This window comes from Agelaius phoeniceus, chromosome 15 (genome assembly GCF_051311805.1).
Source record: "Agelaius phoeniceus isolate bAgePho1 chromosome 15, bAgePho1.hap1, whole genome shotgun sequence".
NCBI lineage: Eukaryota > Metazoa > Chordata > Aves > Passeriformes > Icteridae > Agelaius > Agelaius phoeniceus.
This window is the reverse complement of record NC_135279.1, coordinates 6,722,817-6,734,855: the sequence shown is the minus strand read 5'-3', so window position 1 is coordinate 6,734,855 and position 12,039 is coordinate 6,722,817. Positions and strand designations below refer to the sequence as shown.

Here is a 12,039-nt window from a genome sequence, read left to right as displayed (position 1 = left end):
TCCCAGAGGCACTCTGGGGCTTGGGGCCAGCTTTGCTGCCTGTGCTGGAGGCTGTCAGCTGAAGGCTGAGATAACCTTGGTGGCCTCATTCAGCTCTCCACACTGTTTCCCCCGATGGGTGACAGCCTTGCCAGGGTGGGACAGGGTGACCATGAGAGGTTGGAGTTCAGGCTGTTCTCACAACTGAAGTGCATTGTGGGGTGGGTGATGGGGATGGGATGGAGGGACAGTGTGACCAGTGGGGCAAGCCCTTCGTTGGGGAGGTGGGTTACAGCCTCTCCTATGCCACAAACCCAGCTCCTGCACAGCCAAACCCCATTTTTCCTCCAAAATCTCCACTTCTCTCCTCCTGGCCCCTCTGTGCTGGCGGCCAGGAGGATGTCTAAAGGAACAGACCATGACTGGGGATGTTTTGCAGCTTCTCTCACCTTCTCCCCACCTCTCTCCTGCCTGCCCTTTGTACCTGGGGAAGTGCCATCCTCCCTGCCAGCACTGCAGAAACGGGGGGTTCCACACCATTAGCCAGAGTCACTGGTGATTCCAGCTGGCAGAGCAGGGAAAAGAACCCCAGTGAAGCCTCTGCAGGGGACCGCTGGGCACTGCACAAAGCCCAGGAAGAACGGAGAGGGGCAAACAGCCGGAGGAGGCGAGCGGAGGCAGGAGGGAGCACAGGGAGGGCGGCTCAATCTGCTGCTCCAGGCAGCCCTGAAAACTGGGAGGCGTTTGCCAGCTGGGGTACCCGGGCAGGAGCCAAGGGCTGAGCCCAGCACTGCACACCCTGCCCAGAGCCCAGCCTTGGGCTTGCAAGGCAGAAAATGATCCGCATGCCTGATGAGGGGCAGGAGTCAGTGCTGGAGGACCTCAGGGGCTCAGTGCCGGTGCTGTGCCGCTTCGGCAGCGCTGTGGGAGGGACCCTGCGACGTGCTGGTTTAATTCCAGGTCAGAAAGGAGCTTGTCACTCTTTTCTGCATTTCTGTTTTGCCTTCGGAGGTCAGCAGTGGAACTGGGAGAGACACCGAGGGAGGTTAATTAAACCCTCCTGGCAGGGTGCTTCCTCCCCGCACACATCCTGCGCTGCCGGCAGCCGCGGGGAGCCGGAGCGGGGACACGGCATCTGCTGCCTCATCCTTTCAATCCTCCTCACCACAGCTCCTCTGCCAGCTGGGGCAGAGGGGGGCAGAGGGGTGCCTGGCTTGGGGCAAGGGCTGGTTGGTGATTTGTGTGCTGGCTCATCTCAGCCTCACTGGAGATAGACCCACCAGGACAGACCCCCAGCACCTCTTCCAGCAGCAAGCAGCCAATATGTTCCACCAGAGCAGAAACCAGCGAGGGGTGAGGGCCCATTTCCAGGTAGAAATGAAGTCAAACCCCCACCTGAAGGGATGTTCCCCTTTCATTGATGTAGGTATATGAGTAAGAAAACTTACAGACCCCAGAGCAGGGATGGGGTGTCAGCAGGGGCCCTCTCAGGAAGTTATGGTCCCAAAATAACTGTGCTACCCTGCACCCAAAGCTGCTCTGACTTGTTGCAAGGCTTGTAAGCATCGTTTTGCTGTGTGCAATGTGTGTGCAGGGTAGTGGGGGGGTCTCAGGGACAGAAATGGGGTTCTCTGGCTCCTGAAGCAGACTGGGGTCTGGGAGTTCCCCAGGCACAGCCAGGCTGCAGATGCATCCCTGTGATCAGATGGGAAGTGGCAAGCAGCCACCAAGACACCTCCTCAGGATGTTCACCCCATCCATCAAGGAGCTCAGGGAGTAGCACAGTGGGGACAGGGTGGCACGAAGGGTCCCCCTCAAAGACCCCTCACCTCATTGCACATCAAAGGCATCCTCCCAGCACCATGCAGAGGGGACAAATTCCCCACTGCATGAGTCCTGCTCACCTCTTGCCTTCCCCAAAACACCCTCAGTCCTTACCTCGAGCAGAGAGCTTCTTGGTGTTGATGATCTTGGCCGCGTACTCTTGTCCTGCCAGCACCTTCACGCATCTCCGGACGATGGAGAAAGCGCCCCTGGGAACAGCAGAAGCCAGAGGTGAAGGGCTTGGTGTGGGAGAGGCACAGCTCAGCCCTCGTGTGGCTGTGGGGTGAGGGGCAGCCACAGGCATGGGGACAAGGATGGGGATGGGGGCAGGGATAGGGATCAGCTTCCCTGCACCACTGTCCTTGAGGAGTGATGGGAGGAGGCACATGCAGAATTAGAGATGAATGTGGGCTTCTCCCCTCTGTGCTCCTCTGGGATACCCCAGGCACTGTGCACTTTTCCTCCTCTTCCTCCTGGCTTTGCCCTGCCTGTTGCCAGGAGGGAAGGGGCAGTGATTTACCGGGGGCAATGGTTCCCAAGGGAAACTGTGGTGGCTGCAGCTGCCACAAAGCTCTCGGCCACTTCAGTCTGTGTAGCTCTCTCTGTTCTAGACCTTTCAGTCACAGCAGCACTTGGCAGCTGTGCCCAGTGCCAGATCCCCCCTCCCACTGCAAAACTGTCACCCAGGCAGGGACAGCCCAGGGGACTCTGCAAGGATAGAGCCCAGCTGGGCAGATGGGATGGATGCTGCACCTTGCACATGTGCAAAGCTCTCCTGGGGTCTGGCAGGAGAGCAAGCACGAGGATGGGACACTCCAAGCACTCCTGCCTGCCCTGGTACCCCCTGCCCCAAGCCCTGCCAGCTCGTGGCACTGCAATCACACACACAGGCTGGGAGCTGCAGCACTGCAATCACACACACACGCACGCTCCAGCCCCGCTGAGCACAACCTTTGTGCCAGGTTCCCGTTCCTGCCAAACCTCTCCAATCGCTAAAATAACTCTCAAAAGCAATCCCACCTCCTGCCCCACCCTCCCCCAGTCCCCTTCACCCCGCTGCAACTCCCTGCCGAGCAATGAAAGGCCTCGGGCTGCCGAGAGCGGCTGATAATTGATTTTAGCGGCGGGGGCGGGTGGAGACGGGCAATTTGGGTTGGAATGTGATTTTTAGGAGAGCAGGCGAGCAGCGGGTGTGGAGGGATGGGGATGGAGCCCCAGCAGAGCTGGCAGCCCACGCGCCCGGTGCTGCCACGCAGAGCATCGCTCACAGCACGTGCCAGGCAGGAGCTGGGGGAAAACATCCTGGTGCTTCCCAGCTTCCCCGTCCTGCCATTTAATCCTGGCTGCTGAAAGAGCTGAGCTGTTAATACCCCTGAAAACTGGGGAAGAATTAACTGGAAAGGGTGGGCGAAATGCTCCATAGCCAGCTTGCCGTAGGTAGGCAGGCCAGAGCTCTTGGCAGTCCTGCGGGCTCACTCTCTTCATCCTGCTGGGAGCCCCACACTGTGTAGGGTTTGTGGGCTCCTCTGGATCCCTGGGACTCATCTTATCTACGTTTTTTCCTAAAGATATGTGTGATGTTTCTGCAGTGGCAGGACAGTCTGCAGCAGAGAGTGCAGCAAGCAGGGATGTCCCTCTGCCCCAGCTCAGGGTTTCACTGCAGAACCCAGCAGGTTGGAGGGTTGTGAGTGTCCCAGACCCACTGGAGGCTGGGGACTGATGGTCACTCCTGGTCCCAGTGTCCACAGCCACTTGCTCATCTTCTTATTTGAATTGAACAGCACAAAAGGGGGAGCCATGGGAAGCGACTGTTTCATTCCCCCATCTGCATTCCTGGTTTTGGCTCCTCCAGACCTTCCTAACAGAAACCAAATGTCTGTTTGTGGTCTGTAAAGCATAGGCAAAACCCTGTGTGCCTGGAGGGTGGGTGGAACCTGGAACACTGGATGCAGGTGCAGGATACCCAGGGGTACAGCATGCTTGCCATACCCCCATCCTTGCTCCAGTTGGGTCCTTCAGTAGATCTGCATTAGCCAGGAACCCTCCTCATTGGGTGTTTGACCCCCAGCCAGGCTCTACTCCCTGTGCCAGGCTGTTCCCTTGCTACTCAGCTCCATGCAGGATTTTTCCATCCTAGGGGGAAAAAAGCCCCCCTTTGCTCCACCTAAGTACAGCATCTTCATAGCAAAGGCAGCATCCCCTTCCACACCAGGGGTTCATGGAGCACTGCAGGCACTGCTGGGGGTGCCAGGCAGGGAGCTCAGCCCCCTGAGCTGCAAGAAACCCCTCTGGAAGGAAGGAATCATGTCCTGTTCCCTGGCCATGGGCAGCAGCTCCGGACTCTGGGTCTTTGGGTGGGGATCACCCCAACCTTGGTGGAAGCTGAGGCCCCCACCTCTGCCTGGCTTGGATGAGACAGCATGTCCCAGTCTGAGCAGGGGTTGGGTACATCACCTGCAGGGCCATGGGCACTGACCGTGTCCTTGTCACCTGGCTGGCTGCCACCGCCGGGTGATGCTGGACCCAGAGCCCAGCACAAGCCCTGTCTGCAGCCCTGAGCCCTGGCACTGCTGAGCCCCAGCCCTGCAGCCCCTGTCCCTTGATCCTAGGCCAGGCCTGACCCCATGCCTTGTCCCCAGGGCCTTCCCCACCAGCTCAAGCAGCGGCTTTGCCACCAGGATGCTCTGCTTCTCCCTTTTTCACACCTTCCCTGCCAGTGCCCGGCTGTGCTGCTGCCACCCTCCCTCTCTTCAACACCTCCTCCTCCTCCGAGGCATTTTTTTTCCTTTCTAGAGAGAAGAGTGTGGGCTGGGGATTTTTTGTTCCTCCATATTTTTTTTTCCCCTTTTTTAATAAGCCCCCTCTCCTGCAGCTCCGGGAGCGGAGGGGCTGATCCTACGGCTCGGCACGGTAATTGTCTCCAGCCTCTCCCTGAACCTGCTGCGGGGGCGGATTTGGAGGCGCCGATGGAGCTGCACTTCATGTTTGTCCTACTCCGGGGGGCCGTGGGCAGGATGCTCTCCCCGTCCCCCCCGCTGCCCCCCGCCCGATTCCCTCCTGCCAGCGTGGGGGATCCGAGCAGCCCTTCCCTCCCTCGCTCAGCTTTGCGGGGGCTGCCGCAGGAGTGGGCTTTCCCCGGCTCCGTGTGCCCCGCTCGGGACAGATGTCCTGCCGTGCTTGGGATGTGCCAAGGGCTTGTGCCTGGCTGGGCAGACTCCGCAGATCTCCCTCCCCATCTCTGCCTGCCCCCAAAGCCCCACCGTGGGGCTGCCATGAGGTGTGGGGCATCTCAAACCCCACCTGCCCGGCTGTCAGGGTGGGTGACGGCCGAGCAAACGGCGGAGGAACGGGGCGGGTGCAGCAGCCAGACCTGCCCTCCTGCCGGCCGGGCTGGGGACACACCGTGTGCCCCACAGCAGCCGCCCCAGTCCCTTGGGGACAGCAAACTCAGGATGGAGCCTCTCTTCTCTGAATCCTTGCAGGACGCTGCTCCCTGGTGCGGGGAGAGCCGTCCTGCCCAGCCCTGCCGGGACGGAGCCACCCCGGCTGCACCGGGAGCATCTCTCCGGAGCAGGAACGGCACTTCCCAGAGCAAGCAGCTGCCGCAGCAGAGCAGAGGTGCGGCACTTCGTCCTGATTTCCCTCTCCAAGCCCATGAAGCAGAAATTTCCCCGTGGGAAAGCGCTGATTTTTGAATGTGCCAGGATGTGCTGGAAAGCATCCCAGTGGAAAATCCCCAACCAGCCCCACAGCACCTTGGCTAACCTGGTGAAGCCCCTAACTCGGGAACACCTCAGTGCTGCTGTTGTAGCTGCCCTCTGGAGTGGATGGAGGAGCTGTGGGATGCAGGGAGCTGGGGCTGCTGCCCCTGCCTCAGCCCAGGACTGGGTGGTCGGGGGCGATGCTCGCAGGGGCGGGTGAGCTGCTGCGCCAGCTTTGCTCCTTTATTCCTTTAAAATGCATCTGTCCAGGTGGTTTTAGACCACAGTGCCAGGCAATGCAGGCAGCCCCTGAGCCTGGGTGCTCAGCTCTCCTGTCAGCACCCACCCAGCAAAGTGCCACAGCCCAGAAGCCTCCAGGAGCCCTCCTGGTCTTCCCTCATCACTCCTGGCCTGCGAATTCCCCTCCACATCCCCACAGCCACCTCTGCCCAGCCAGAGCCCCACAGCCTCACCACTGGCACCGAGCAGCCACTGCCTCACCTGCCCATCCCCTGCCACCACCACAAAGCCCTAGAGCCCTGAAAAGCCAAGAAAAAGCCGAGAAAAAGCAGGTCCCACATCCCACCTTGCCACCAGCTCCCCAGAGGGTGCCCATCCTCCTGCTGCAGTGCCAGCTGGGGCTGTGCCTGCCACAGGGACCCACTCCCCAACCCAGTCCCCTGCTGCCCACCAGCCCCTCTCTGTCACCCTGATGCCACAGGGATGGGTGTGAGTGTCCCAGGACAGGGGGGTCCCTCTGCCTCCTGCACTTCATAGCAGCACCCCAGTGCCACAGTCTGGCTGGGGAATGTGAGCAGCACTCAGCCCAGCCAGCACAAAGTCCTCCTGTCTCAGCCTCTCCATTTCCCCATCTCTGCCCTGTCCCTCGCCCCCGTTTCACACGCCCACGTGCAGGTGGGCACATGCTCAGGCACAGGCTTCTCCGTGCCAGGCGGCGCAGGGCTGCGGGCTCGGAGCGTCCCTGTGCCTCTGCATGGGCAAAGCTTCCCCTCCAGAGCACAGGCACCCCGAGCCCACCACCACACTGCCAGCCACCCCGCAGGGACGGTGGCCACACGGCCCAGATTTACACACCAGCTCCAAAAAAAGGCACAGAAACCAAAACAGAGGCACATGCCTGCTCACTCCTGCGCCCGTCTACAGCCACACGCTGGGCGGGACGGGGAGCATCCCTGCATCCCTCCACACGGGGAGCCTGGCATCCCCTGCTCTGCTGCACCCAGGGTGCTCAGTGCTCCCCAGGATCCCCTTGCTGGGCACAGGCAGCTCTGTTTGCACACACACACACACACACACACACACACACACTGATCCAGGCACACACGATGTCACCTGCACCCGAGGAGCTGAGCCCTCCCTCGCAGGAGAGCAGGGTCAGACAGGGCTATGGCTCACCCGCACTGGGACAGGGGTGGGGAATACCCTGGATCTTTCCAAAAGCCACCAGGATTCTCTGGAGGCTGCCAGGCAGACTGGGTCTCCTGCAGGTCTAGTCAAGCCCCAGTGAATCCACACAGATAAATTCCCTAAAGAAATGTGAGGGGTGTCCACTGCTTTGGCTTTCCTCCGCAGCTGTCCTGTCCCTCCTCCCGGCTGGGGAACTTCCCAAGGGAGCTAGCAGCCTCCTTTTTTGGGAGCAGCTTTTCCATAAGAGGGGCAGCCGAGCCCTTCCCAGGTAACTCCAGCCCTCTGGGGTGTCCCAAGCCCCCAGCCAAGCACCCATCAGCAGCCCCTGAACTCAGGCAGGGACAGAGAAGCAGGTCTGGGGCTGGAAGCCCCCATCCTCACTCGCGTGCCCTCTCTGATTCCCACTGCATTCTCTCCATTCCCATCTCCTTTCCCTCATCTCCAGCAGTTCCCAGCTCTGCTGAGTCTCTCTGCCAGCCAGGGCACAGCCCTGCTCTGAGCATCCCAGCCCCATCTCCAACTTACTTGCCCAGTTCCTCAAAGAGCTGGTACTCCTCAGTGAAGCGGTTGCAGGTGATGGTGGCCATCCTGAGGGGCTGGAAATGCTCCCTCCCAGCGCGGAGTTTGGGGCAAGCAGCTCTCCTCTCGCTCCCTCCCTCTCCGTGTGCTCCCGGGGCTCTCTCCTCGCTGAGGTAAATAAGGGAATATATTTGATTGACAAGCCCAGAGATAATGATGAGGGCAATTTGTCTTCTCAGCTTCACAAGCCTTCGTCAGCATCGCCGTCCCCATGGTGACCACCGCTGCCAGAAACGCCCTGTTTCTGTTGCCGGGGCAACTGCTTCCCAACCCCGCCGCCCTCTGGGGGACCAGGGCCCTGCTGGGGACCCGGCCCGGGGGCTGCCCGGGGGTCACCCCCCCCTGCACAGGGGGGACATCTAAAATACAACTATTAATGGCAAATTAAAGGCTGTGGCAGTGGTAAAATAATTGGGGCAAAAAAGGTTTCCATGGAAACCGTGGTTTCCATGTTGCAGGAGGATGCTGTCACCCCAGCAACTGCTTATCTCCCCCCCCCCCACAAAAAAAAAATATCCAGGCCCTGCTGGTACCTGCAGCAGCATTCCTGGGGGCCCTGGGGGCTGTGGGATGGGGCCACGCTGCAGCAGGAGGGAGCAGATGGAGCAGAAGTGTGTCAGGAGAAGCTGGAGAAATCATGGCAGGTCCCCAGGTCCCCACACCGTCCTGCCTCCAGCCAGGGTCCCCAGAGGGGCTGGCCCTGATCCCACTGCAGGGAGGGCTGGCTGCTCCCACTCCCCCCTTTGCCCACTGCGTCCCCCAAGAGCCATGGTGCTCCTGTGGAGCAGCTCCTCAGGGTCCCCCCCAGAGAGGGACGAGCAGCCTGGCCTGAAGCACAGCTAGAGGGGAGCACAGGGCTGTGCCCTGGGGTGCTGTGTCCCTGGGCTGCCCCAGCCAGGGTAGAAAGGGGGGAGTTTCAAAGTGGGAATATGAGGAAGGTCTGGCCCCCCAGTCCTTGGACTTTTTGTTGCTGAGTCGCCTCTCTGCTGTGCTGAACATAAGAAAGCACAAAAAGTGCAATAAAAGTGGAGCTGTGAGGTCCAAAACCTCAGGGAAGGGGGTTCCCTCTGAGTTCCCACCAGCCCTCACTGGGGATCCAGCAGCACCCTCTCTGTCTACACCACCCCTTGCACTTTCCACCTGCTGACTTCCCCCAGAAGAGCTCTCTACTAAGCTTTTGTCCCAAATCTGGATGATTTTGCAGCAGCGGGGCCCTCCTCACAACAGGAGAAGGGACTCCCTGTGCCAGCTGGGAGAGCATTGCCTTTGGCAGCTGAGATGGATTGAGCTCCCTTCAGGCTGCCATGGAAGGGTTAAAAGGAAAAGAAAAGGTTCTAACCAGACAAAAATAGGGAGAAATCTTTGAGAGGGGAGAGAGGAGGAGCAGAGAGGGAGAGAAGAAAGGAGGTGGAAGTGGAGGAGGACAGCAAGTGGCGGAGTGAGGAAGAGGAGGGGGAGGAGGAGAAAGGTCTAATGGCTTTTCCATTAATTGCACCATTACCCACCTTCATCCCCACCTTGCATCCCTGCATCCAGCCTCCTGCTCCTGGCTGGCCCCATCCAGGGGACCCTGCTGGCAGAGCAGGGACTGATTCCCAGCCAGGGAAGGGCACAGGGATGGACCCACAGTCCCCAAGGGCTGATGACCTCCAGACCCAGCCTGGCCATGCCCTGGCATGGGCAGAGCATCCCAGGCACCTCCCTTGGGCTGCAGGCAGTGCACATGTGCCATCTGTGCCCCGGGGACACAACGGTCCCCAAAACGCCTCCAGGCATCTGCACAACTCCTCCCCACGCTGCTCCCACAAAAAGGGGCTTCATTCCCCACGCCAGGGCTGTGCCAGGAGGTGGGGGCTGCCGTGGGGGCCGGGGCATCCGGATGTTTGTGGGAGCGCTCTCCTCCTTCAGCACTTTGCTGCCAGCCCCCAGCAGCCCCCTGCAACCCTAGAGGCAAGAGCCCCCCACTCCCAGGACCCCCAGGATGCCCGTGGGCAGCTCTGAGCCCCCTCCTCACTCCCAGTGCCTCCCACCTGCGCTGCGTTCGTGTCCCCGTGCGCTCGGCAATGTGACCTGCCCCCTCCCGTGCCACCCCCGCGCTGCCACACGTGCTCAGCCCCACACGCGTGACTCTGCGTGCTCCAGGGGAGGGCTCTGTCCCTTGCTCCCCCCGGGCCCTGCTGCAGCCCAAGCCCTCCCCCGGACAGGGGTGATGGCACAGTCCCCACCAAGATCCTGCCTCCCTCCCCAGGGCTCTCCAGGAAAAGTTTCTCCCTCTCTGCTCTTCTCTCTATTCAATTTTTTTTTTTTTTTCATTTTCCTCGACATTTTTCCTTCTGAGGGTAAGGGGGTGTCAGACTTCTGCGTGCTGAACAGGCTCTGCTTTGCTGATAATGTTTTCCCAAGCAGGAACTGCTGTGTGGTCCCAATCCTGGGTGCCTGGGGACAATCCCAGGGGAGCAGGAGCTTTGGGTGGAACCTTCCACCTCTGGGCTGGGGGCTCCCCTGTAGGGGGGAGCACTCCCAGTCCTCTCCCAGAGCCCTCAGGATTTCCTTAGGATGTGTCTGTTCCCAGCCATCCCAGGGTTTGCTCCTGCAGGGCTTTGGAGCCATGCTGCTCTCCTGCTGCCATGCTCGGGTCTGGCCACCTGATGGAGACCTTCATCCCCAGTGCTCCTCTCCATCACTGGGCTGGCCTCTCCAAAAATGCATCCTGCTCTCCACACCCTGCTCCAGCTCTGCCTGCAGAGCTTCGGTTTCTGCATCCCAGCACGGGGCTGCCCCAGGGTGGGCACCCGAGGTCGGATGCTGAACCCCAGCCTCACGGGATGGGCAGCTCAGGATGGATCCATGTGTCCTGGGGGGGCTGCAGCAGTGCCCCTGCTCCCAGGGGATGGGGCTTGCAGCAGTGCCTCGCACACCAAACCAGCCAGGCTGCCAATTACATACTGCAGAGATCCCAAAATTACTGGGACAGCTTCACATGCAAGCTGGGGTCTGGGGGATGCTCAGTTGCTGTCCTCTGGGAAGCTGAATTTGGGGTTATTTTTAGATAAGTTTATAAATACTGTGGTGAGGAGAGCTGATTTACATTTAGGGCTGTGTTTGCAAACGTGCCCTGTCCCTACAGGCCCAGCACTTGCTCCTGCAAGCAAAGCAAGGTGGTTTTGGCTGAGACAGGGTGCCCTCAGTGCCACCCTCTCCCCTCCAGCAGGGTTCACAGGCAAAACCCTCCTGGGGACATGCCCACGATGCTTGGGGACACTCAGCAGGTGCCATGTGGCTCCCTGTGCACCGAATCTGAGTGGGGGGAACCTGCAAAACCGCTCGTCCTCAGATCTCTGGCATGAGAAAGGACACAAGTGTGCCCCTGATGCAGAACACCTGAGGTGCTCAGGGTGCTCTGCCTCTGCCACTGGGGCAGTTTGCTGGGATGCCCATCCCCTGTCCTGATGCTGGGCTTCTCCCCTCTCTCGGGTGGGAGTTGCCTGCGGGGCTGGAGAGGCTCTGACGTACCCCAGTCCTGCCCGATGCATCCCATCCCTATTCCATCCCCGTCCTATCCCATCCCCTCCTCTTCCCAGCCCAGCCCAGCCCAGCCCCACCCTCCTCTTACCCTCCTCCCCATCTCTATCCCATCCCAGCTCCATTCGTTCCCAGCCCATCCCCTTCCCCCTCGCTGCAGCCCGCGGGCTGGGCGCAGCCGGGCCGGAGACAGCCGGTCCATCCATGGCTGCAGGGAGGCAGCCCCCACTGCCCCCTCCAGCTCCCACCGCCCCTTCCAGCCCCCACCGCCCCCTCCGGCCCCCACCGCCCCCTCCAGCCCCAGGGCCTCCGGGCGCCCTCCCTGCCCTGCCCTGCGCTGCCCGGCCCCGTCCTACACCCGGCTCCTGCGGGGCTTGAAGGGAGGCGGGCAAGGAGGGGAGCCTCAGCCTGTCTGTGCAAACACATCTCCCGGGTGCAGGGAACTCCAGCGCCTGAGCATCTCTCCAGCTGCATTAACCCCTTGGCAGCCAGAGCGCGCACACAGCCCCGGGGGACTTCAGCTCTCTGAAAACACGGGGGTTTGGCACATAGCTGTGTTTTTCCCAGCACAGACCATTAATGAACATCGCTCTGATGAGGGGAACACGTGGCAGCAGCTGCATCTCCTTTCCCAGCCCAATGTTCAGACACAGCACAGCTGGAAGCAGGGGTGAAGGACAACTGCTGCCCTCAGGCTGGAGGCTCTGCTCTCTCCAAGCACCCAGAGATGCTCCTGCCCACCTCTCCTCTTTGTTTTCAGGGACTAAGATTTTCCTTCAGCTGCTTCTTCTTGCAAACATTCAGAATCCAACTCTTTTTAATTAAAAATACAGATGACAACAGATCCACCACTGTGACCAGGCTGACAGCAAACCCAGCATCAGCCCAGCAGATCCAAACCTGGAAAGAGGAAGTGTGACCAGACGAACATTTTCATGGGGATGTTAGTAAAAAGGGAAGGGAGAAAGATTGAACATGTTTTCATGGAAATTTCCATTTTTGAAGA

General features: G+C 60.3%; 1 protein-coding gene across 2 annotated transcripts in view; it reads right to left on the bottom strand.

Annotated features, from left to right (window-relative positions):
• CAMK2A (calcium/calmodulin dependent protein kinase II alpha) overlaps nt 1-7,847 on the bottom strand; it is a 34,759-nt gene extending 26,912 nt beyond the window's left edge. Inside the window, exons 1-2 of one of the 2 annotated variants that reach the window (XM_054642548.2) lie at nt 7,458-7,847; nt 1,918-2,012 (exon numbers count right to left, since the gene is read on the bottom strand). In XM_054642548.2, the coding sequence (XP_054498523.1) occupies nt 1,918-2,012; nt 7,458-7,519 (157 nt within the window). In that variant the 5' untranslated portion in view covers nt 7,520-7,847. The remainder of the gene's footprint in view (nt 1-1,917; nt 2,013-7,457) is intronic. The other variant, XM_054642549.2, reaches the window with a different exon arrangement.
• Nucleotides 7,848-12,039: the final 4,192 nt, after the last annotated feature.